Here is a 27262-nt window from a genome sequence, read left to right on the forward strand (position 1 = left end):
TAGCTTTCGTAGGGGTACCTGGTGGGTCAGTTGGTTAAGTGTCCGAATTTGGCTCAGGTCATGATCTCACAGTTTGTGAGTTCTATCCTCACATTGGGTTCTCTGCTGTCAGTGCAGAGCCACTTCAGATCCTCTGTTCCCCACTTTGTCTGTACTTCCCCCGCTTACTCTCTTTAACTCAAAAATAAACATTAAAAAAAAAAGTTAGCTCTGGTAAAAAGAATGGAAACTTTCTTAATTCACACGTTACTCAGAAGCCATTCCTAAAATACTTCTGTTTAAACTCATCTGATGGTAATTTTTAGGTACTGCATACAACTTTTGGTATTGGAGGAACACACGACAGGACATGTATTATAGTCCTGCTCTCTCTTTTTTTAAATAAACTAATGAATGCTAGAGCTCTCTGTGAAATAAACTTACTGTAATTTCTTCCAGTTTACAGCTTAAAATCCATGATTCATTTTTCTCATAGCTAATATCTAATCCGTAGCAAACCAAAGATCTGCCTTCAGATTATATCAGAATCTGATCACTTCTCATCAACTTCACTGCTACTATCATCATTTAATCCAGTGTCATTTCTCAGCTAAATTATTATAAGAGCTTTTAGTTTTACAGTTGCTTTCCTTTAGTCTTCTTTCAATGTATAAGGTAGAGTGATCTGGTTTATTGCTTTGTCACATTGGGCCATTCTGTTCTAAATTGCCCAGTAAATTCTTGCTTTATTCACTGTAAAATCCAAAGTCCTTAACATGTTTCAAGAGAGGTGTTTTGTTTTTTTTTTTAATGTGTATTTATTTCTGAGAGAGAGACATACATAGGCAGAGTGCGAACTGGGGAAGGGCAGAGAGAGAGGGAGACACAGAATCTGAAGTGGGCTCCAGGCTCTTAGCTGTCAGCACAGAGCCTGATGTGGGGCTCAAACCCATGAACTGCGAGATCATGACCTGAGCCAAAGTCGGATGCTTAACTGACTAAGCCACCCAGGTGCCCCCCCTTTTAATTTAATTTAATTTAATTTTTTTTATATGGCCCCTTATTATTTCTCTGGCCTGATCTTTAGTATTTTCCCACTTGGTTATTCTACTCTACACTGACCACCTTGGTAGTCTGAACATATCAGGTATACTCCTGCCTCAGGGCATTTGTACTTGTTCTTACTTTTTGGTTGCTGTTTTTCCAGATTTCTGTGTAGATTGTTTCCCTCTTACTTTGAAATAGTTACTCAAATGTCAGCTTCTCATTGAGGCTTCTCTTACTATTCTGTCTAACCCAATCTAACATTTCCTGTCCTCCTCCCCTGCTTAATTTTTTCCTTATCTTTGTCTCTATCTAACCTTATCATATAAGGTCTACCTTATTTATCTTGTTTATTGTCTGTCTTTCCCACTAGATTATAGAACCATGAGGGGATTTTTGTTTATTCACTTCTTTGCCCTTGGTATCCAGAACAGTGTCTGGTATGTAGTCAGTACCTAATATGTAATTTGTTGAATGTATGAATGTTTAAAAATTTTGGAATTTCTGAGAAAGTATTGATAGGTATTTACGGTTGATTCTTCTACGTGCTGGGGCCAACTTTAAAATGTTCATTGGTGGCACTGATGGAAGTCTGGACTAAGGTCAGTCTCTTAAGACATTCTGCATCTTGCTTCTAAACCTGAGTTAATGCAGCATAACAGGTACGATGGTATTATTACTTAAATTTATAAACATACTGGGGCGCCTGGGTGGCTCAGTCGGTTAAGCGTCCGACTTGAGCTCAGGTCATGATCTCACGGTCCGTGAGTTTGAGCCCCGCGTCGGGCTCTGTGCTGACGGCTCAGAGCCTGGAGCCCGTTTCAGATTCTGTGTCTCCCTTTCTCTCTGACCCTCCCCTGTTCATGCTCTGTCTCTCTCTGTCTCAAAAATAAATAAACGTTAAAAAAAAAAAAATTAAAAAAAAATTTATAAACATACTTACTTTGGGAACAGAAAGGTCTTTTCCCCCAAATCTTTGTTGTTGTTTATTTATTTTGAGAGGGAGCACATGCACGAGTGGGGAGGGGCAGAGAGACAGAGAGGGAGAGGGAAAGAGAAATCCCAAGCAGGCTTCATGCTGTCAGTTCAGTGCCTGATGACGCATGGCTCAATCTCATGAATCCTGAGATCATGATTTGAGCTGAAATCATGAGTTAGATGCTTAATTGACTGAGCTACCCAGGTGCTCCATTTTTCCCCAAATTTTAAACATGATTTATTAGAAGAGCTGTTTAAAAAGTTGGTATGCGGGGTTGGACTCTTGTTTTCGGCTCAAGTTATCATCTCATGGTTCTTGGGATGGAGACTTGTGTCAGGCTCTATGCTGACAGCACACAAGAGCCTGCCTGGGATTTTCTGTCTAACTCTCTCTCTGCCCCTTCCCCCACTTGTGTGCACTTGCTCAACTCTCTTTCTCAAGATAAGTAAATAACATTAAAAAAAAAAATTCTGCTCTATGAAACCCACTGTTAAGAAATGGAAGTATTAGCCACAGATTGGGAGAATATATTTGTAAAAGACATATCTCATAAAGAACTTTTATTTAAAATATACAAAGAACTCTTAAAAATAATAAGATTTAAAAAATGGACCAAAGACCTCAACAGACACCTCACCAAAAAAGACACATAGTATGGAAACCAATTTGACAATGAATTTCATATTAAAAAAAAACACATAGATGGCAAATAAGCATATGAAAAGATGCTGTACATCATATATCATCAGGGAAATGCAAATCAAAACCACAAGGTGTCACTATATGCCTATTAGAATGGCTAAAACTTAGAGGACTGACAACACCAAATGCGAGGAGGTTATAGAGCAACAGGAACTCTTATTCTTTGCTGGTAGGAATGAAAAAATGGTGTAGCCACTTTGGAAGACAGTTTGGTGATTTCTTATAAAACTAAACATATTCTTGCCGTATAATTTAACTAGGCACTCATTGATATTTACCCAAAGGAGTTAAAAGCTTATGTAGACACAAAAACCTGCACTTGAATGCTTATAACATCTATATTTATAGATGCCAAATCTTGGATGCAACCAAGATGTCCTTCAGTAGATGGTATGAGTAAACTGTGGTACGTCCAGACAGTGGAATATTATTCAGCGTTAAAAAGAAATGAGCTATCAAACCTTGAAAAGACGTGGAGAAATCCGAAAGCCATATTACAAAGCAGAAGAAGCCAATCTGAAAAAGCTATGATACTGTATGATCCCAAATATGACATTCTGGAACAGACAAAACTGTGGAGGCAAGATAAAGATCAGTGATTGTGGATGAGGAGAGAGAGATGAATAGGCAGAGCAAAGAGGATTTTTAGGAGAGTGAGAAACAATCTGTATTATAATGATGAATATATGTCATTATACTTGTGTTCAAACCCATAGAATGTACAACATGAAGAGTGAACCATAAGGTAAACTGTGGACTTTGTTGATTTTGATGTGTCAGTTTAAGTTCATCCCCGGGGCTGGTGGCGGGGGGTGGGGGGAGTGTACCATTCTGGTGAGTGATGTTGATAATGGCAAAGGCTGTGCATGTGTTTGGGTCAGAGAATATATGGCAAATCTCTGTACCTACCTGTTAATTTTGTTACAAACCTAAAACTGCTAAAAAAAAAAAAATAAAGTCTTTAAAAAAAGGAGAGGGCATAAACATACCTTCCACTCTGGGTTTTGAGCCTTAAGACATCTGCCTCAGCAGCCAGTGACCAACTGTACTTATGAAGTAAAATCTGTCCTTTCCACATCTGCTCTTCAAAACCCTTCATCCACAACTGGGATCAGCCTACACAGTGCATCCACACGCTCTTGGTAGGGACCCCCAACCCTGGTTTCTTAACTCCATCAAACAGGAGCAAGATGGACTTGGTTTCAAAAGAGAAATTACCAAATCCCTGCATTTAGGAGAGCTCTTTTTTCTCATTCCAGCAGAGAGAGGCTGACAAAACCAGTGCCGTTTAAGCCAACACACTGTATGTGGTGAAACTCTGAGCATGTGCAATGTTCTGATTTTATAACTTTTTTTTTTACATGATTTCACATTCTAAGATAGTAGCTATGCCCAGGAAATTTTTCTTGAAGAAGTGGGTGAATTTTCATTTTATAATTTAAATGTCATGTATTGTCAGTAGGGATCTGATTTGTATGCCAGTAACAGAAAACTTGATAAATACTGCCTTAAACAAGTGAGAATTTACTTTTCTTATGTAATGTGAAGTCCAGAGTTAGGCAATCCATAGATGATGAGATTGCTCAAGGATGTCATCAAGGAACAGTATCCTATTTTTCTAGCTTACCATTTTTTGTCTTCTTGGTCAGAAGATGGCTGTTGTATCTCTAGAGACGTTATCAGAGGTTTCCGAAGGGAAAAGAGGCAAGGATAAAGGGACATCTCATTTTACAAGACTTTGTCTTTTTCTGGTAGATAGTGGCCTCTCAGATTGATAACTACCTTTTGTTAGCCAGAACTCTGTGGTTATGTTGGTACGACTTGGTATTTAACTTGCAGTATCTGGAATTAGTATAGAATAGTGGTTAAGAGCATGGAGCTAAGTTTGAAAATTGTTACTTCTTAACTGTATGACGTCAACATCTTTGTGCCTCGATTTCCTTATTAAATAAGTCTAGTAATATGTACCTACCAACACTTTTGTTGAAAAAATTACGAATTAATATTATTTTAATGGATGCCATTTGTGCTTTGTAAGTATTAGCTATAATTACCATCTTCCTTATCTAGAAGAGTTATTGATAATGGAATTGTAAGTTTGCCACTCGGGAAACTAGTGTGTTTGTTTTTTTTTTTTTTTGAAATAGAAAGTAAAACAGCATTTGAGTTAGGTGCTTTTGAGTATAGGGATGATTGTGAATGGTAGTAGAACTCCTAAGGACTCTTGTGACTGCATTGCATTATTAAAAATTAAAAAGTATTGGGGCCATTTTAATTTACTCATTTAATTGAACTTAGATCTTGGTGACTTAGACCTATCTTGAACAAATTGTTATTTTACCACCAATCCCTTAAAGTACCTTCAACTCAACAGAAATTCTGTTTCATTGATAGAATATTTGAAGTCTTAGCTATATATTGAAATACGATTTTGTTGGTATTGTTACTAGCCTTGTCAATTTGTAATCACTCTGCTGGAAAAAATGTGTCAATTATTTTCCTATTTTCTTTTTAGCCCTATCTGCTTTGATATGATTGAGGAAGCATACATGACGAAATGTGGCCACAGCTTTTGGTAAGATGATTTCATTTAGCAAAATTGTCTTGATTTTTAACTTGTGTGTAAATGTAGCCAGCAAGAAGTTATGTTTTTAAAATAATTTTGGTTATTTTGTAATTTCTTTGATATATTTTTACAGGTTCAACAGCTCAAGTCAGTAAGCATATGGTTGGTGCATAATTTTTGTGAAATTTACTATTTGTAAATTTCACTATTTGTAATTGTGAAATTACTATTTCACAATTTTACTATTTACAAATTTACTATTTGTAATTGTGAAATTTACTATTGCCCTTATAGATGGATTTTAAGACTTTTGGGTTGATTGCTACAGAGCTTTGATTACCGTTTTAGAAAAATGGGGTTGTTGGATAATTAGGTTGAAGCATGAAGCACCTTTAACTCATTTTGGGGATAGGTGTGAGGCCCAGGAAAGGAGGTTAGAAAGTCATTCGAAAAGGATCTAGGGGATTAAAAAGATCTGTGTTTTCTATTTTAACATTTTACTCAGTGTTATCTTTAGTTGCTTAGTCTTGTATATATGTCACATTCATCTGTATATTAAAAAAAGTTTTAGTGGGGGTAAAATACACATAACATAAATTTTACCATCTCAAGTTTTAAGTTGAGTACTGTTAAGTTTGTTCACATTGTTGTGCAATTAACCTCCAGAACTTTGTTATTTTGCAAAGCTGAAACTATACCCTTACTTGAAGGGTTTCTCCCCTTCCCCTACCTAGCCTCTGTCAGTCACCATTTTACTTTGTTTCTGTGAGTTTGACTATTCTAGATACTTCATGTAAGTGGCATCAAATAGTTATTTGTATTTTTGTGACTTGCTTATTTCACCTAGCATCATGTCCTCAAGTTTCATCCTTGTAGTATATGTCAGTTTCCTCCCTTTTTAAGGCTGAATAGTATTCCATTGTGTGTATATAATATTTTATTTGTTTATTCATCTGTCTGTTAATGAACACTTGATTGCCTTCATCCTCTAATTCTTGTTAAGAGTGGTGCTTTGAACATTGGTATATAAATATCTCGAGATCCTGGTTTCAGTTCTTTTGGGTATATACCCAGAAGCAGAATTACTGTATCATTGGGTAGTTCTGTGTTTAATTTTTTGAGGAACCTCCATACTGTTTTCCATAGCTGCTATACCATTTTATATTTCCCCTAGCAGTACACAAGAGTTCCAATTTTTCAACATTCTAGCCAACACTTGTCATTTTCTGTTTTTTTTTTTTCTTCTCTTTAACAGTAGCTATCCTAATGGGTATGTAATCTGTGTATGTTTAATTTATTTTTGCTTATTTTTTCGTGTAAAAAATTTTTTTTAATGTTTGTTTATTTTTGGGGGGGAGGGGCAGAGAGAGAGAGAGGGAGATACAGAATCTGAAGCAGGCTACAGGCTTTGAGCTGTCAGCACAGAGCCCGATGTGGGGCTTGAACTCAAGATCCATGAGATCATGACCTGAGCTAAAGGTCTAACTGAATGAGCCACCCAGGCGCCCCTTTTATGTGCTTTTTTGATTGGAGATGGTGTATTCTATTTCTAGTCAATCATCTCCATAAATTTACACTGTTGATGTATTTTTGGCTTAGTATTTCTGTTGTGTTCTAATAGTCCCTATATTCTAATTCACGTTGAAGTTAGACTCCTGATTTTATTCTGAAATAGAGTACAGTATCTGGTAGATTGATATTCATTAGTCAGGGGTGTCATTTTGTAAGTACTTTAGGTTGATTTGGAGCATGATGCATCACTGATAGGTGAATCCAATCTGCCAGTCATTTAAAAAGAAGTTTAGAATAAAAATAGCTTTCTTGGCTTGCACGGTTTTTTCTTAAAATACAAGTTACTAAAATAGGCCATATGTACTCTTGGTTAAAAAACAACTTTTATTGTCCAGAAAGATGTACATGAAATGTAAATGTCACCATTTTTCAAGCCTTATTTGTATACCTTCTCGTAAGTTATCACCAGTAAGGAGTGATGGTGTATTCTTTAGAATTTTTTTTGGCCGGTTTTTAAATAAAGGCCATCTTTCCTTAAATAGTTTTGATTTCCTGGTATATCATTGCATTGACATTATTACCGTTCATGAATCACTTTCTGCGGTATATTGCTACTGAAATTCTGGTCACATGTGTCTTGCTTTTAGGTTGATACATGTATGGTCTTAGTCTTTTAAGGCTGATTGTTTAACAGTAGTGTTTTCTTTGGTTCATTAATTGATCCAGCACTGTAGCATTCCATATGAAACATGTATGTCCCTTCGGGACTTTGGGGTTTCATTTCTGGAAAATTGGATGATTCAGATTAGGCTTTCTCAACCTTTGGTAGTATTGACATATTGGACTGGATAATTCCTTGTTGTGGCTGATTACCCTGGGTATTGTTGATTGTTTAGCATTATCCTGGCCTCTACCCAGTAGCCGTCCCTTTTCCCACAAGTGTGACAACCAAAAATGTCTCCAGACATTGTCAGATATCATGTAAGGGACAAAATTGCCCTCAGGTGAGAACTACTGATACAGAGCTAAAACACCAGGGTCTTGAAGTTGGTAAACCAGGATTCCGGTTCTGGCTCTAAAACTTACCTTTGTCTGGTGACTCAACCTGTCTCTTCTGCTGCTGCTCTCCTTCTTCCCCCTTCTCTTCCTACTGCTTCACATCCTTTTCTTTCATAGTGTTGAAGGTGTGACGTTTGATCCAAATTATAAAGTGAGGACTTAGGGGTGCCTGGGTGGCTCAGTTGGTTAAGGGTCAGACTTTGGTTCAGGTCATGATCTCAGCGGTGAGTTCGAGTCCCGTGTTGGGCTCTGTGCTGACAGCTCAGGGTCTGGATCCTGCCTCAGATTCTGTCTCCTCTCTCTCTACCCCTCCCTGCTTGCACACTGTCTCTCTCTATCTCTCTCAAAAATAAATTAACATTGGGGTATCTGGGTGGCTCAGTTGGTTAAGCACCCGACTTTTGCTCAGGTCATAAAAAATAAAATAAAATGAGGATTTAATTTTTCCTAACTGCCCTCCTCTTTTATATTTCCTGTGGTATATCTTTATGTGTGTGTGTGTGTTTAAATTTCTTTTTCTTTTTTTTTTTTTACCATTTTACTTAATTTATTTTTTAAAATTTACATCCAAATTAGTTAGCATATAGTGCAACAGTGATTTCAGCTGTAGATTCCTTAATGCTCCTTACCCATTTAGCCCATCCCCCCTCCCACAACCCCTCCAGTAACCCTCTGGTCTCCATATTTAAGGGTCTCTTATGTTTTTGTCCCCCTCCCTGTTTTTATATTATTTTTGCTTCCCTTATGTTCATCTGTTTTGTATCTTAAGTCCTCATATGAGTGAAGTCATATGATGTTTGTCTTTCTCTGACTACTTTCACTTAGCATAATACCCTCTAGTTCCATCCACGTAGTTGCAAATGGCAAGATTTCATTCTTTTTGATTGCCATGTAATACTCTATTGTATATATATACCACATCTTCTTTATCCATTTATCCACCGATGGACATTTGGGCTCTTTCCATACTTTGGCTGTTGTTGATAGTGCTGCTGTAAACATTGGGGTGCATGTGTCCCTTTGAAACAGCATACCTGTATCCCTTGGATAAATACCTAGTAGTGCAATTCCTGGGTTGTAGGGTAGTTCTGTTTTTAATTTTTTGAGGAACATCCATACTGTTTTCCAGAGTGGCTGCACCAGCTTGCATTCCCACCAACAATGCAAAAGAAATCCTCTTTCTCCGCATCCTCACCAACATCTGTTGTTGCCTGAGTTGTTAATGTTAGCCATCCTGACAGGTGTGAGGTGGTATCTCATTGTGGTTTTGATTTGTATTTCGCTAATGATGAGTGAAGTTGAGCATTTTTTCATGTGTCATTTGGCCATCTGGATGTCTTCTTTGGAGAAGTATCTATTCATGTCTTTTGCCCATTTCTTCACTGGATTATCTGTTTTTTGGGTGTTGCGTTTGTTAAGTTCTCTATAGATTTTGGATACTAACCCTTTACCCGATATGTCGTTTGCAACTATCTTCTCCCATTCCGTCAGTTGCCTTTTAGTTTTGTTGATTGTTTCCGTTGCTGTGCGGAAGGTTTTTATTTTGATGAGGTCCCAATAGTTCATTTTTGCTTTTGTTTCCCTTGCCTCCGGAGATGTGTTGAGTAAGAAGTTGCTGAGGCCGAGGTCAAAGAGGTTTTTGCCTGCTTTCTCCTCGAGGATTTTGATGGCTTCCTGTCTTACGGCCTTCATCCAGTTTGAGTTTATTTTTATGTATGGTGTAAGAAACTGGTCCAGGTTCATTTTTCTGCATGTCGCTGTCCAGTTTTTGCTGCGGCATTTTAAAAGGACGTTGCAGAGTCTGCTAAATCGGTACAATAATTCAGTAAGTTGTAAAGTGTAATAAATTACTGATTGACTTTATAATTAAATAAACCTGGCCTTTTCATTGAGTCCTATAATCTTCATGGTGTGTCCTTACATCATTGTTGGAAAACCCCATTGATTTCGTAAGTATCTGTTTTTCCCTTCAAATAAAAATCGTTTTAAGTTTAGATCCTTGTTATAACGCAAGTTGTTGTAACCTGATATGAAGATGTTTTAAAATACCTACCAGAGAACAGGTTTTGGTAGAATAGAGACTATAAGGTTGGCAGGAACTAGGAAACTTGGAGGCCGGCAGTCCTGTTGTCAGGGTTACGAAACTGTAAGGCATTTTGTACTTTTGTTTAAAGCAAAAGCTCATTATTTATCCTATTCTGTCATGTAATGCGGTGGAACTTCAATCATTAACACTAGCCTGTTGGATCAACTCCTTGCTAACTTAACCTTGGCTGGTAATCTGGAGCCAAGCGGTATTGCTGTTTCCAGACTTCGTCCAAATTATTAACACTAAATCAGATTGGACCATATGAACTGTTTATCCTTTATCGCACTCATAAATGGTAACTCTTTCCTAGTAACAGGATGGAGACACTATTCCCGCTTGACAGTCAGTCTGTTATTAGCTGTTGTCTAACCAAACTTAATTGTATAATGAAAGAAATCTGGCTTCTTTGTGATGTAGAGATAAGGTTTGCTCCTTTTCTTTGGTGCCTCCAGCTTGTCCTCTGCACCTTGCTTCTCAGACCTCATGTCTACCAAGTTCTGATTTACTGTTTCATTTTATTACAGAGTAATTATAATAGCATTTCTCAGTGTTGTCATCTTTCAGCATATCTGCTTGTCTTTTGGGACTTTTGACTAATCCATCATTTTGCATCTTCTTGTTAGTTTTTTTTTTCATTTTATTTAAAAACATTTTTTTAATGTTTATTTTTGAGAGAGAGAGCACGTGTGTGCATTTAGGTGGGGGAGGGGCAGAGAGAGAGGGAGACACAGAATCTGGCACAGGCTCTAGGCTCTGAGCTGTCAGCACAGAGCCCTACATGGGGCTCGAATTCATGGACCGTGAGATCATGACCTGAGCTGAAGTTGGGTGCTTAACCGACTGAGCCACCCAGGCGCCTCTCATTTTAGAGAAAGAGAGAGTGGGGGAGGGGGCAGAGGGAGAGAGAGAGGATCTTAAGCAGGTTCCATGCTCAGTGTGGAGCCTGACGTGGGGCTCAATCCCCATGATCTTGGTATCATGACCTAAGCCAGAATCAAAAGAGTCAGACACTCCACTGGCTGAGCCACCCAGGTGCTCCTACTCTTTATTTATACCTGGTTATTATATATGACGACTGGTACTGATTTGTCCTTGCTGTTTTTATAGTCCCCCCCCCCTTTTATTTTTGAGAATTTTCTGATTATTTGTAGAATAACAGACTTATTAAAAAATTACTCTGATTTTTTTCTGTATGTACTGATCCCTATTTACAGAGAGAAAAAGATATTTATGATAAGGGCTCCATTTACCCTAGTGTCTACAATTACTTACAGAAAAATGAAGAGAAACCAGAAAGTTTGTGTGTGTTAGGGGTAGATGAATAGAGGGCTTGAGAAAACATTTGAAGAGGTCTTTGTATGGTTAAAGTGGCATAGTTTTCTGTACATTAGAGGCTGTTCCCAAATAAAAATTATGCTCCAAAAGTTTAAAAAAACAAGTATATTTATATCTTATAGATAGGCATATACTTAATAAATAGTAATCATACATCTATAGAGAAATGCTCATTTTATTAGACAAAAAAATTTTTAAATATTTATTTTTGAGAGACAGAGAGAGACAGCATGAGCAGGGGAAGGGCAGAGAGAGAGGGAAACCCAGAATCAGAAGCAGGCTCCAGGCTCTGAGCTGTCAGCACAGAGCCCGATGCGGGGCTCAAACCCACAAACCATGAGATCATGACCTGAGCCGAAGTCAGCTGTTTCACCGACTGAGCCACTCAGGCGCCCCGAGAAATACTCATTTTAAAAAAATTACTAAAGTATAGTTGACATTGTTATATTAGTTTCATGTGTGCAACATAGTGATTCAATAATTCTCTACATTATTTAGTACTCACCACAATAAGTGTAGTTACCAGCTGTCATCATACAATGTTATTATAATGTTATGACTATATTCCCTATGCTGTTCTTTTCATCTCCATGACTTACTTATTTTATTACTGGAGGTTTGTACCTTTGAATCCTCTTCACCTATTTTGCCCATCCCTCTCCCTTCTGGCAACTACCAGTTTGTTCTTTGTATTTATAGGAGTCTGTTTCTGTTTGTTTGATTGTTTGTTCTTTGGTTTTGTTTTTTAGATTCCACATATAAGTGCAATCATGTCGTATTTCTCTTTCTTTGATTTAATTCACTTAGTATAAAATCCTCTGGGTCTATCCATGTTGTTGCAAAGGGCAAAACTTCAAAATACTCATTCTTCATTATCAGAAATACGCTTAGTAGAGGACATAGACACCCATTTATGTCAGCACACCCTAGCACGGAATTAATTAGTTAATTATAGTTTATTTTTGCGAGAGAAACAGAATGAGAGAGAGAGAGACGGAGTACAAGCAGGGGAGGGCAGAGAGAGGGGGAGACACAGAATCCCAAGAAGGCTCAAGGCTCTAGCTGTCAACACAGAGCCTGATTCGAGGCTCGAAGCCACCAACTGCGAGATCATGACCCGAGCTGACGTTGGACACTTAACTTACTGAGCCGCCCAGTTGCCCCAGTTTATATTTTAGAGAGTGAGAGCATGAGCGGGGCAGAGGGGCAGAGGGAGAGAGAAAGAGAATACCCTAAGCAAGCTCCACGCTCAGTGGGAAGCTCAGTGTAGGGGTCCATCCTACGATTGGATGTCCACGAGTTGGATGCTTAACCGATTGAGCCACCTAGGTGCCCCCTGAATAATCATCATCATCATCATCATCATAATTATTATTTTAAATGTTTTTGAGAGAGAGAGAGAGAGAGAGAGAGAGAGAGAGAGTGAGTGGGGGAGGGGCAGAGAGGGGGATAGAGGATCTGAAATGGGCTCGGCACTGACAGAGAGAGCCCGATGTGGGGCTTGAACTTACAAACTGTGAGATCCTGACCTGAGCCGAAGTCAGATGCTTAAGTGACTGAGCCACCCATGCGCTCCCTGAATTCTTATTTTTAACAGTTGCAGTGTGAGTAGCTTTTGAAAACTTCTCAGGTAGACCCAGGTATATATCCTTCTATCCTCCCTATTTTGATCACTAGTCTAGATACTTATGCTTCTTTTGGATTCCAAAATACTGCATCTGTGCTGGTGATGGCGAAGTAGAGTTAGTTTTTTCATGCATTCAGTATTTATTTAGTTCCAACTCTAAGAGGATATTGTGCTAGACATTGAAGGACAGATGAATTAAAACAAAATTTTGCTTTTAATGAATGAATAGTACAAACACACACACACACACACACACACAGATGAGTACAAAATAAGATAGTTACTGTTTCTCAGAGTAGGGCAGATCCATCTGGGGTGGTAGTGAGGCAGTATATGCTATATGGTAAACTTGATTCATTTTGTTGTCGTGTCAGCTTATACTGTGGTATGTAATTTGATGCATTTTCGTTTTATAGCATAGATGGATATTTTCAGTGCAGTGTGGAAAAGTCGGTTGAACTTTTGCTTCTGAGGTCAGTTCCTTCTGGCTGTGTCCTAGTCTGGTTTTTCTTCTAGGAGTGTGGTAGTAAACCTACTAACAAGGGACAGGATTAGAATGCTGAAGAGAGGAGAGGAGGACATTCTGTTGGATTCTGGGATAATTTCAGGAATATTGACAACCTCTTTCACTGGGTTAACAACTCAGCTTGTTCTACTTGTCATATTTGCTCATTTCTATCATTTGGTAAAACCCAAAATGGACTCCTGCTTATCTGTCAACCCCTTATCTCATCTTTAATACCTTCCCAGATACTCTACTTCATGACTTGGTTTTTTTCAACTTGCAGATTTTTTTAAGAGTAAAATCTTGCCATGTGGGAATATTTTCTGGTAATATTAACTCATTTCTGTTTTCCCTAAGCAGACTATAAATGTTTTCATGTTGTGAACATGGAATCTTAATATATTGTAATTGCATATTTGCTTTATGCTTCTAAACATTTAGTATATTATTTCTTTCATTGAAATTTCCATGTAGGAAACTTTCTGGCAGATATGCAGCCTATCTTGTGCTAATACAGTAATCCTAGCCTTGTCATAGTTGCAAGAGGTGATATTATTTCTGGAATACTGTGCATATTATTTAATATGTATTTGAGTGCCTCTTATGTGCCAGCCGTTTACTCTGACCTTTAGGTCCTTGTGTTGGGCCTAAGACCACTGCTACATTAATTCCCTAGGATGTCTTCTTTTTACTTATCTTGGAAGTAATAAATGGGAGATGAGAAAGTAGTTGATAATTAGAACAGAGAAACCTAATGGATGTAGGTTTCTGTTTTGATAAGGTAGAGTGAAGTAAGATATAAAAATTAAAAATTTATAGTAATGTGAATACAGAATAAAAGAGGTGCTATCTTTTTAGGAATCATCTTTCTAATCACCCTTAGAATTTCTTACAAATAATTTTTTTCTGATTAGAAAAGGTTAGAAGCAGTACTGTTTTACTATAGACACTTGTAAACATCTACAAAGAAAAAATTTCCTATAATTATATGATCCAGAGGCATATATTATTAACATAATGATGAATGTCTTTTTTGGTTATTTTAAATGTACACATATTCAGTTTTTAAAAATAGAAATGAGATTGTACTGTATGCACTATGTTAGAGATTTTTAGTCAGTAGAAACTGATATAGTAACTTCTGTTAAAAATTTTTTTTCATGTTTATTTATTTTTGAGAATCAGAGAGAGACAGAGCACAAGTGGGGGAAGGGCAGAGAGAGAAGGAGACACAGAATCCGAAGCAGCTCCAGGCTCTGAGCTGTCAGCACAGATCCCGATGTGGGGCTCGAATTCATAAACTGTGAGATCATGACCTGAGCCGAAGTTGGACACTTAACCAATTGAGCCACCGAGGCGCCCCTAGTGAATTTTTTTTCACGTCAGTTTGATATTTCTCTGTGGTTTAGTAGAGCAGTATTTAAAAAGTGTATTATAATAAGACAATTGTAAAAAGTCAAACATTACAGAAATGCATAATGTAAGGAAGGAAAAATTTCTTGTAATCTTATTTCTCTAGGTATAAATATTAATAGTTATTAGATTATTTTTCATGGCATATTATGTATTGCAATATGGTTTTTTTCATATGTATTGCATTGGATTGATGTTTACAAAACTAGTCAATTTAGTCCTAGTGTTTTGGTTGCTTCTAGTTTATTGCTATTTACAGATAATCTTAGACACTTTTCTGTGTATATACCTCTGCTCATTTCCTCAGGATAAACTCCTAGAAATAAAATCATTACATCAAAGGAAATGTGCAACCGTAAGGTTTTCCATACTACTTGGCTTCTGGAAATGTGATACTTAGATTTCCTTCATCAGTACATGAGGTTGTTTAACAATTCTTTTTTTTTTTTTTTTAATGTTTGTTTGTTATTGAGAGAGAGACAGAGTGCAAGCAGGGGAGGGGCAGAGAGAGAGAGAGAGAGAGGGAGACACAGAATCTGAAGCAGACTCCAGGCTCTGAGCTGTTGGCACAGGGCAGAGAACCCAACGTGGGGCTTGAACTCACAAACCGTGAGATCATGACCTGAACCAAAGTCGGACACTCAACCGACTGAGCCACCCAGGCGCCTCAAGGTTGTTTATATTTACATGTGCTCCTTAACTTTGACCATATTTTCTTTATTTTTCCATTCTGTTTGGTAAAAACTAATATATAATTTAAAATTGATTTTTTTATTCTACTGAAGGTGGTGATTTTCTCATGCTTATTCACTACTTATTGACTAATGTTTCTTACTGATCTTTATGTTTTTCTCTTATTTTCTTTTTTTATTTGAATGTGCTCTTTTTGTATTAAGGTTATCAGCACTACAAGAATATGAATGGTTTATTTGCTTAACTAAATCATAGGCATTTGCTTTTCTTGGTATTGTTTGTTATATAACATTTAAATTGCATAAACTTGAAAGTACATTTTTAAACATTCCATATCCAGTAGACTTGTTATTCAAGTTCATTTTTAAACAACTTTTGTGTACTATTATCTAAAAAATGCCCTATATGTCTTTATTATGAAAAAATATAAGCTGAAATAAATTTGATAACATTACTTGTTTTAAATGAGAAATAGAAGACTAATAGACATTATTCTGTGACCAGTTTTATTAATTCTTCACTGATTTAATGAAACCTATTTTATTTTTTTTCTGCTAATAGCTACAAGTGTATTCATCAGAGTTTGGAGGATAATAATAGATGTCCCAAGTGTAACTATGTTGTGGATAATATTGACCATCTGTATCCTAATTTCTTGGGTGAGTCTCTGGAATGATTCTTTACTTGTAAAAATATTTTAGCCCCAAAGTGTTGTTGGCACTAATTTGTTAGAAAACCGTTTAGAGGTAAAGTGAGTCTCTCTCCTGTCACCTGAGTGCTTTCCTCAGCCTTCCTTGGGTTCTGGTGTATTTTCCATACCGTGTGTTGTCAGTTCTATATTTTAGTATTTTTAATTGTCATAAAAAAAGAAAAATTGACAAAACTCTTATTTCTTACATAGATGGCTGGACAGAATGTAAGGCTAAAGGGGAATGCCAGAGGTCCAGAACAACTGTATCTTTATACAGTGCTGTGCATTCCTGCTGTTTGTGATTCTGGGGCAGAAGTGAGAGTCTGGGGAGGAAAGAACTTGCAGAAGGAACTTAGGAAAAGAAGAAATGCTGAGCGGTAGGATACTCTGCAGGACTGTACTTTATGGGCTAGGTTAGGCAGAAGGGAAGTGAAAGTCCTACAAAGCAGAATCCTTTGTCCCTGAACCTGGAAACATGGATTGATGCTGCTATGTGGGTTTCTAGAATCTATCAGTTGTTACACTTTTCTATCAGTTGTTACAACTTTGGAACACTTCTTTTGGAATGGTTAAATACAGAAAGAAATATAATGTTCTGACAATTTTGGCATTTACTAGGATTTTCAGGCAATATTCTTTAATGAGTCCAAAAGTTATGTGAATTTCTAAATAGAGCACTGTATACTAGTATGGAAAGAATTTTAAAATATAGTACTGTGTTAGTTAGAAAGTGATTTCACGTATTAAGTATATTCTCACATGTATCCAGTGAATAGTGAAGTCACAATTACTGATTTTCTAAGCTAGAAATTATCTTGGTGATGATTAGGTTTTAACCTTCTCTTTTTATGGATAAATTTTGGTTTTGGATAATGGGAATATTTGTTTTGTTTTGTTTTGTTTTATTTTAGAGAGAGAGAGAGAAGAGAGTGTGTGCACATGGGGGAGAGGAGCAGAAGGAGAGAGAGAATCTTTTTTTTCTAAATTTTTATTTTGAGAGACAGAATCGGGGGAGAGGGGCAGAGAGAGAGGGAGAGAGAGAATTCCAAGCAGGCTCTGTGCTTTCAGTGCTAAGCCCAAAGCAGGGCTCGATCCCAAGAACCGTGAGATCATGACCTGAGAGCCCAAAATCGAGTGTCAAAGCTTTACCAGCTGAGCCACTCACGTGCCCAGTGAGAGACAGGGAGAGAGAGAAGGAGAGGGAGGGAGAGAATGTTAAGCAGGTTCTGCGCTCAGCATGGGGTCTGACTTGGGCCTTGATCCCACAACTCTGGGATCATGACCTGAGCTGAAATCAGGAGTTGGACGCTTAACTGACTAGGCCACCCAGGCACCTCTTGCACCTTTTTTATTGATAGGTTACAACCCTTTATTTTTTTTTTATTAAGGTTTCTAAAAAATATTTGTTTATTTTTGAGAGAGAGAGTGAGAGCAGGGGAGGGGCAGAGAGAGAGGGAGACAGAATCTGAAGCAGGTTTTAGGCTCTGAGCTGTCAGCACAGAGCCTGACATGGGGCTTGAACCCATGAACCGTGAGATAATGACCTGAGCCGAAGTTGGATGTTTAACCGACTGAGCCACCTGGCACCCCAGGACCCTTCATTTTTATTACTGTGCATTTACTTCATGGGTGAAAAGTTGTGGTAGACATTTTCTGTAGCAGTGGTTTTTAAAATTTTTTGTCTGGGTGATCTGTATGAAAATTCTGAAAAATGATGTTCTTCCTCGTACATTGATCCCACGTTTAAAATTCGCATCCTTGGGGTGCCTGGGTGGCTCATTCGGTTAAGCGTCCAACTTTGACTCAGGTCATGATCTCGTGGTTAGTGAGTTTGAGCCCATGTCAGGCTCTGTACTGACAGCCCAGAGCCTGGAGCCTGCTTCACATTCTGTGTCTGCCTCTCTCTCTGCCCCTCCCCCGCTCACACTGTCTCTCAAAAGTAAACATTAAAGGGGCGCCTGGGTGGCGCAGTCGGTTAAGTGTCCAACTTCAGCCAGGTCACGATCTCGCAGTCCGTGAGTTCGAGCCCCGCGTCCGGCTCTGGGCTGATGGCTGAGAGCCTGGAGCCTGTTTCCAATTCTGTGTCTCCCTCTCTCTCTGCCCCTCCCCCGTTCATGCTCTGTCTCTCTCTGTCCCAAAAATAAATAAACGTTGAAAAAAAAAATTTATAGAAAATAAATAAATAAACATTAAAAAAAATAAAATTAGAATCCTCAGTTTTTTTTAAATATAAGTGGTTGTAAAGGATGTAACTTTAGGAGTATTGTAAATATGGTTATTTAAAAGTAAAACTTTTATCTCTTTATTTTTTAAAGTTTAATTTGAGAGAGAGAGAGAGACAGAGCACCCCAGTGGGGGAGGGGCAGAGAGAATGGGAAATGGAATCATAGGCAGGCTCTGCGCTGTCACTGCAGAGCCTGATGCAGGGCTCAAAGTCGTGAACTGGGAGATCATGACCTGAGCCGAAGTCAAGAGTCAGACGCTTAACCGACTGAGCCACTCAGGCACCCCGGGATCATCATAGTTTTTTAAAAAAATTAATATATAATGGACATATAACATGATGTAAGTTTAAGATTTTTTCTTTTTCAAGTGTAAGTATTGGGAAACTTTGCTTACATAAATAAGTTGATGGGGAGTGAAGGAATTTTGATAACAGTAATGTCACTCAGTTTTTTGACCTTGTTCTGAATTAAGAAATTAAGAAAGAAAGCATTTTGATTTATCCTCAAAAAGAAACTTAATGCTCTATTAGTTAACAAGTCCTTTCTTCAATTTTAATGAAAGCAAAGAATTGGAAGCCAAACACTCAAGAAGGATTTGGCCTTCTGGTCATTATCATTATACACTTTTTTGTCAAGACAGGTACCTTGATTTTGCCTTTCCTGCCCTAAACACTGCACTGTTAGACCCTTTTTCTTCTGACTTTCCTTCCCCCATCTCTTCTTCTACCTTTAATAGCATTCCATTTAATTCCCTCCTTCTACCTTTCCTCCTCCAACACATTCACTATTCTTTCCATCCTACTTGCTCTTGAGAGCTTGCTTTCTCCTGTCATTGAGAGGCTCCTGTGAGGTGAAGTCTTCCTGTCCCTGTCCTGACCTATGGCCCCATCTGTTGCTGTCTTCCACTCCTGCCAAGACTTGCTCTCTGGCTCCCCCTATCCATCCATAGTGTGAAAGCACTCTCCAGCTTCCTGCCTCATCTCTCCCCTCTGTATATAAAATTTGTAAATTGAATTTTCTTACCTCCTTTATGAATGACTTTATTATTCTTTGAAGGGACAACATCAGTGTTACGTTTAAAATCCTTACTTGAAAGGAAAGTAAATAACTAAGAAGGGCACTTGTGATGAGCACTGGGTGTTGTATGTAAGTGATGAATGACTAGAATCTATCCCTCAAACCAATATTGTGCTGTATGTTAACTAAAATTTAAATTAAGAAAAGGAAAGAAAAAGTAAATAAAGTATATTAACATCCTTACCACTGCTAAGCAGTGTCCTAAGTGTTTTGTGTAAACCAACTCATTTAATTTTCAGTCCTGTAAAATAAGTGCTTTGTGTAAACCAACTCATTTAATTTTCAGTCCTGTGAGTTGTTGCCCTACTCATTCTTCAGGTGAGGAAACTAAGGCACAGAGAAGTTGAGTAACTTGTGTAAAGTTACACAGTCATATTGGTAGAATTGGAATTTGGTCCTAAGTAGTCAGTCTTAAAAGTGTGCACTTTAACTATACTCTCTTGCTTCTAAAAAGATAGTTGCTAGAATGGAAGTGTTAGCAATAGAAGTGCGTTGTCTGTTCGTAGTACTGTGGCCGTTTTAAGGATCCAGAGAAGTATAATTATGGATATAGAATATCCTTCAAGTTAAGTGGTATACAAGATTTCTCAGTAAAATGCAATGTAGTATACACACAAAGTATTACAATTTAAGTCACAGTTTTTATTCAAATGGATGATTCTGTCACTGAAACATTAAACTCTTATTCATGTACTTCTCTTTATTCCCACTGCATTATTTCAAGCTTTCCTTTCTCTTCCCTGGTTTATAATAGTAACTTTGTGAGATACATCCTAGGCTCTTCAGAATCAGTCTGCCATCTGTCTACATTTCCAGCCTTAGTTTGTAGTCCATTAATCATTAACAGAATCACTATGACCCTGTGTGTCAGCATAGTGATTTTAAGTCATTTTATCTCCTGGTCTTTAATGACTTTCCCCCCTCTTTCTCACACCGTTATCTGAATTCTTTTCCACTTCTTTTTCTGCTTAGTGAATCTCTGTGCATGTTGTGGCCCAATTCTAATGTCACTTTCTATGTGTAGCCTACTCATTTACACTTCGATTCCTCTTTGTCCTGTGTTCCGTGCGTGTAAGGCTGTTTCAGCGATAGTACCAATTATCACATTATGTTACAACTCCTGCACCATACACATTTGTCTTCCTACTCAGAGTTGCTTGAGTCTTAGATTGAGTCTTACTTATCATTGAAGTGTGGATTATTAGTGTGGGCTTGATACCTCTCTGGTTTGTTCAGAAATATTAATCGTTAATAAAAAAAAAAAAAAAAAGAGGGGCGCCTGGGGGGCTCAGTCAGTTGAGCATTGAGTTCGGCTCAGGTCATGATTTCATGGTTTGTGAGTTCGAGCCCCGCATCAGGCTCTGTGCTGTCAGCTTGGAGCATGGAGTCTGCTTCCGATTCTGTCTCTCTCTCTCTCTCTCTCTCTGCCCTTCTCCTGCTCACACTCTCTCTCTCAAAAATAAATAAAACATTAAAAGAAATAAAAAAAAAAAGAAATATTAATTGTTGGATTGTGGTATAGTGGGAAATATTAGGTAGTTGGATTCATATCCCAATTCTCTTATATCATATGTGTTACCATGAATGAGTTCCTGATGCTTTCTCTAATTTTCTTATCTCTAAAATGGGGAGAATGACCCATAGGATAATGTCTATAAATTAAAGTGTTAGACTAGTGCTAAACTGGCTTAGTGCTAATTTCTTTTTCTTTATCAGGTTTTTGTTGTTTTTGTTGTTTTTGTTTGTTATTATCAGTTTCTGTTAAAGACAGAAAAAAAGAATTTGTAGAATTGGTTAATTCAGTGGTTCAGTGATAGTATCAAGTTCTCTCTTTCTGTTCCTCTGTCCCCATTGGTTCTTTGACTAGCTCCCCTCCCCCCCTCACCCCCCCACCCCAAGACTGCAAGATGGCTCGAAGCACTTCCAGATTTCCAGTCATACTGGATTGGGGTGGGACCTGGCTTTTCTGAAAGCATATGGCAGCCTGACACTTGGGAGAAAATTATGTTGTTATTTAAAAAAGAGGGGGGAGGATGGTTTTTGATAGGTAACTGACAGTGTCTGCCTTGATATTTATAGGAAAGTAACAAACAAAAAGAAGAACAAATAAAAATGGTTAGTGCCTACTTCATAGAATCAATCAGGTACCGTGTGGAGGAGGATGGGACGGTCTAATACAGTGAAGAATTGTCTCCCTCCAGGTGCTGATAGTGTCATTGAGATACATACAAGAAAGCATATATTCTAAACAATTCTCCTAAGGCAGTAGTGGTAGTGATAATAGCTGTTGTGGTAGTAGGTGTGGCAAAACTGTTTCAAATTCAATATAAAATGAAAACCTAGCATTTTCTGCTTAGCATCTTTTTAATTTGGGGGCTTTTTAAATTGAGAATTGAACCCATATAAACAGAACACTTAGGTGATGCTTTTAACAATAATCCAAATTGTACTTTTTGTTTTGTTTCTCTTTTCAGTGAATGAGCTCATTCTCAAACAGAACCAAAGATTTGAGGAAAAGAGGTTCAAATTGGACCACTCAGTGAGTAGTACCGTATGTTTCAACTCTTATTACTATTTTTAATAAATTTCAATTTGTTGTTTCTGATGTTTTAAAATTAATTAAAAAAAAATTTTTTTTTTGAGAGAAAGAGTGCGCAAGTGAGCAAGTGGCAGAGAGAAAGAGAGAGAGAAAGAGAGAATCTCAGGAGGGGCAGAGGGAGGGGGGAAGGGAGGGAGGGGGAGAGAGAGAGAGGGAGGGAGGGAGAGAGAGAGAGAGAGAGAAAGGAAGGAAGGAAGGAAGGAAAGGGAGGGAGGGAGGGAGGAAGGAAGGAAGGAAGGAAGGAAGGAAGGAAGGAAGGAAAAGAAGCAGGGCTCACCTGAAACAGGATTCGAGCTCACCCGATGTGGGACTTGAACTCAAGAACCCTGTGAGATCATGACCTGAGCCAGAGTCACATGCTTAACAACTGAGCCACCCAGGTGCCATAATATTAATTACATATCAAAACTTAGTATATCATTGATTTTTTTTTAAAGGAGATTTGTTTTAAGTTTATTCTATTTAATAAAGAACTTTGTTAACTGCATTGTCCAAAATTTAGTGATTATCTTTTGAATGGTCTTGTGGGATCACACTGAGTCATGTTGGCTTGTAACACATGACATTTAGAGGATTATGTGGCAGGATGAAACTGTGGTTGGTAATTTGGAAAAACTATTGGAAGATTCTGAATTTAAGAGGATCAGTCCCAAACTTATTGAGGGAAGTGAGCTTAAATTAATAACTTACCAAGTACAAAGTTGAAAATATGGCTAGACAGGTAATTAAAATTCAAGCACTTATTTATTTATTTATAAAAGTTTATTTTACTTATTTTGAGGAGGGGGTGGGGCAGAGATTGGGAGAGAGAATCCCAAGCAGGGTCCATACTCCCAGTACAGAACCCAACACAGGGCTTTATCCCATGAACCATGAGATCATGACCTGGGCAGAAATCAAGAGTTGGACAATCTACAGAGCCACCAAGGCATCCAAAATCCAAGCACTTATTTTGAAGGGAATTCTACTGTTAGCTGTGCCCACTTAATATTTGTCTTGAATATTACTTTTGTATTTGTTACCTAAATTCATTTAAGGGAGAAGTAGTGTTTAATTTAGGATTAGAAGGCTAGGAGCCACTTGCTTGGAAGGAGTAGGTTAGAATATTAAAGTATATTTTTTATATCTATGTCATAAACATATTAGGAAGTAGCAGTTAAGTATTTGTTTTAGACTCTCTGAAACAATCTTCTTGAAGTTGCTATGGTTCTTTTCTTCATTTTTAGAATGGCCACAGGTGGCAAATATTTCAGGATTTGTTGGGAACTGACCAAGATAACCTTGATTTGGCTAATGTCAACCTCATGTTGGAATTACTAGTGCAGAAGAAGAAACAGCTGGAAGCAGTAAGTGTTAGCTGAACTTTAAAAAATTTTAACTGGTGTTCTTTATTGCATTGAGAAAGATCTAGAAATGCTTAAAAATAATAGGGTAGTGTCTGCCACTCAGTTCATTCAATTTTATTCTGTAAGAGCATGCTCAAGGTATCACTTCTAACAAATTCCCCCTTTCCAAGTAAAAGAAAAGACAGATGTCTTTTTTTTTTTTAAATATTTATTTATTTTGAGAGAGAGAGAGCGAGCAAGCGAGCATGAGTGGGGAAGAGGGGCAGAGAGAGAGAGGGACACAGAATCCCGAGCAGGCTCCATGCTCAGCGTGGAGCTCGATGTGGTGCTGGATCCCACCACGACCGTGAGATCATGACCTGAGCCAAAATCAAGAGTCAGATGCCACACTGACTGAGCCACCCAGGCGCCCTTCTTCTTTTTTTAAAAATTTGTTTACTTTGAGACAGCAAGCAGGGGAGGAGCAAAGAGAGTGGAAGAGAGAGAATCTTAAGCAGGCCCCTTGCTGTCAGCCCAGAGCCCAACGTGGGGCTCAGTCTCATGAACCGTGAGATCATGACCTGAGTGGAAAGCAAGAGTCAGACGCTTAACTGATTGAGCCACCCAGGTGCCCCAAGACAGAGTTCTTATATACAACTTACTTGCACTGTCTAGTTTATATTAAGAAAAACTGAGTGATAAGAAAGACGTGAGAAAATACAGCTTCATTTTAATGGAAAACAATTATATTGGTCATTTTTTTCTAATATATTCCTTGCCATATCTTCCCTTCTTCACATATGAGATTTAGAAGAGAAAATAGATACTATTTTTATCTACATAAAATCCTTTCAACAGGTGTCTGTTGGTGGCAGCTGTAGTCTATGGCTTAAATAATTTATAGAAAGATGGGAACTGGAACTATATGTATGCTGTTTTATCTAATGAAAATAAATAAATGTAAAATTGCATTTATTTTATGTAAACATAAGCAATGTAAAATGTGATTTTGCATGTATTAGTCAAGAATGGAATATGATCCATTAGGAGCAACTCGCACCTTAGCAGGAGCAGAGTCCCCGTGACCTAGCTTAAATGAAAAGGAGGGGTTAAGTAAGTGAGTGAGTAGCTGACATATATGAAAAGGAAGAGTTTAACAACCAAAGATGGGGAAGATTGGAACCATAGCTTCTCTGGAGACTATAAGGAAATGAGATCAGTCACTTGAATGTTGTTGGATCTTTGGTGCTTTCCATGTCTGTTTCTTTGGGACAGGTCTGATTTCCTTTTCTCAGATTGTTATCACATGGTGGGTAATATAGTCACTTGTACTTTCTTCATTTGTATTTATGTTTTGAAAGAAAAGGGGCTTTCCTTTCCAGTTTCGGTTTAAAAAATTCTGTGGGTGGATTCTTTATTAACATAGCTTAGATCTGGATTGCATCTGATAGAATGGGAGTCTTTTAGTAGGACGAGGGAATAGCTGAGGTTGTGCTTACCAGAATGGTTCTCCATTGCTGTGTCTTTTTGGGGCACAGGACTGGCAGGAATTTCTCCTGTGTTTTTAGAAGAGGAGGCTTTATCTTTTATTTATTTATTTTCTTTTAGTTTTATTGAGATATGATTGACATATAACACTGTATAAGCTTAAGGTATACAGCATAATGTCTTGACATACATGTATTGTGCAGTGATTACCACAGTAAGTTTAGTAACATCCATTATCTCATATAGATACAGGAGAAATAAAGAAGAGAAAAAAAGAAAAAAAAAAGGTTTTTTTTTTGTGATGAAAATTTTTTAGGATTTACTCTTTTAGCAGTTTTCAAATACACCATACAGTGGTGTTGACTGTAGTCATCATGTTGTATATTACATCCTCAGTACTTATTTATCTTATAACTGGAAGTTTGTACCTATTGATCGCCTTCATCCAACCCCCTCCCCCCTGCCCTGCCATTTCTAGTTAGTACAAATCTGATTTCTATGAGTATGGTGGATTTTAAGATTCCACATGTAAGTGAGATCAATACAGTACTTGACTTTCTCTGTTAGACTTTCTTCACGTAGCATAATGCCCTCAAGGTCCATTTATGTTGTTGCAAGTGGTAATATCTCTTTTATTCTCATGGCTGAATAGTATTCCATTTTGTATATATAGCCATGTCTTTATCCATTCATGGTTGCATACACTTAGGATGTTTCCGTTTCTTGGCTATTGTAAATAATGCTGTAGTATACATGGGGGTTCAGATGCCTCTTCAGCATAGGGATTCATTTGTTTGGATAAATACTGAGAAGTAGGATTACTGAATCATATGGTAGTTCTGTTTCCAATTTTATTTTCCTTAAGAATGCCCAGAAGTTTCATTCAAGGTTCAGAGATGGTGGCCAGGCTGCCCATCTCATTGCCCAGCACCTCTGTCTCCAGCATTGGCTTTGTTTTGCTTTTGCTTTTGTTTTGAAAAGTGAGGGAGGATTCTTAACGTGAACTTCTTTTCAGAACTGCCCTCCCAAGGGTTTCCTTATGCCTCCAGCAATGAGGTGTTTGAATTGGTCCTTTGGTGCTTGTCAGCCACTTTGTGCAGAGAGGTTTCAGTAGCTTGCAGTGAGACTGGTCCTTCTGTATTTCAGGGATTTGCTCCATCACAGTTTTTATCTCCAGGTACCTGGGACACAGTGCCTTATATATCTGAAGGCCAAGTGCACCAGGGAAGCCATGTAGCCATGGTGCTGCCTGTGTACCTAGAAGCCTTCCAACAGATATGTGGTGAAAAGCCACATGACTATTTTCAATTTTTGGGAAGCCTCCATACTGTTGTTTGCCACAGTGGTTGTACCAGTTCACATTCTCACCACTAGTGCACGGGGGCTCCCTTTTCTTGACATCCTCACCAGCATTTGTTACCTCTTCTCCTTTTGATAATAGCCATTGTATCAGGTATAAGGTGATATCTCATAATGCTTTTGATTTACATTTCCCTGACGATTTGTCAGTTATTGGCTGTCAGCATACAGCCTGATGTGGGGCTTGATCAAGACCATGACCTGAGCCAAAATTAAGTGTTGGACACTATTAATTTTTTGATTGGATGCCAGGAATTGTAAATTTCATTTTGTTTAGTGCTGGTTTTTTTTCCTGTTACTTTATACACTCCTGAGCTTTGTTCTAACACAAGTTAAGTTACTTGGAAATAGTTGGATTCCTTTGAATCTTTTTTTTAAGCTTTATTAGGTGGTAACAGAGGAAATTTTTATTTTTTTATTTTTATTATTTTATTTTACTTTTTAAATTTACATCCAAATTAGTTAGTATATAGTGCAACAGTGATTTCAGGAGTAGATTCCTTAATGCTCCTTACCCATTTAGCCCATCCTGTCTCCCATAACCCCTCCAGTAACCCTCTGTTTGTTCTCCATATTGAAGAGTCTCTTCTGTTTTGTCCCCCTCCCTGTTTTTATATTATTTTTGCTTCCCTTCCCTTATGTTCATCTGTTTTGTGTCTTAAAGTCCTCATATGAGTGAGGTCATATGCTGTTTGTCTTTCTCTGACTAATTTTGCTTAGCATAATACCCTCTAGTTCCATCCACATAGTTGCAGATGGCAAGATTTCATTCTTTTTTATTGCCGAGTAATACTCCATTGTGTGTGTATATATATATATATATATATATATATATATATATATACCACATCTTCTTTATCCATTCATCCATTGATGGACACAGAGGATATTTTTATGTAGGCTAATTTTGCCCCCCCCCCGACCAAAGCAAACTTTTTGAGTATTCATTTTGTTTATTTTTGCTTTGTAATCAGTATATTAAGGAAACATTCATA

General features: G+C 37.8%; 1 protein-coding gene across 5 annotated transcripts in view; it reads left to right on the forward strand.

Moving 5' to 3' along the window:
• COP1 (COP1 E3 ubiquitin ligase) overlaps positions 1-27262 on the forward strand; it is a 252752-nt gene that overhangs the window by 24331 nt on the left and 201159 nt on the right. For 4 of the 5 annotated variants that reach the window (XR_008293057.1, XM_027074264.2, XM_053209222.1 and 1 more), the window contains exons 2-5: positions 5220-5279; positions 16065-16162; positions 21971-22047; positions 23322-23441. Coding sequence is in view for 4 of the 5 variants with exons in the window: in XM_027074264.2 (XP_026930065.1) it covers positions 5220-5279; positions 16065-16162; positions 21971-22047; positions 23322-23441 (355 nt within the window). In the remaining variant the exon portion in view is untranslated. The remainder of the gene's footprint in view (positions 1-5219; positions 5280-16064; positions 16163-21970; positions 22048-23321; positions 23442-27262) is intronic. The other variant, XM_027074265.2, reaches the window with a different exon arrangement.

Source organism: Acinonyx jubatus, chromosome E4 (assembly GCF_027475565.1).
Source record: "Acinonyx jubatus isolate Ajub_Pintada_27869175 chromosome E4, VMU_Ajub_asm_v1.0, whole genome shotgun sequence".
NCBI lineage: Eukaryota > Metazoa > Chordata > Mammalia > Carnivora > Felidae > Acinonyx > Acinonyx jubatus.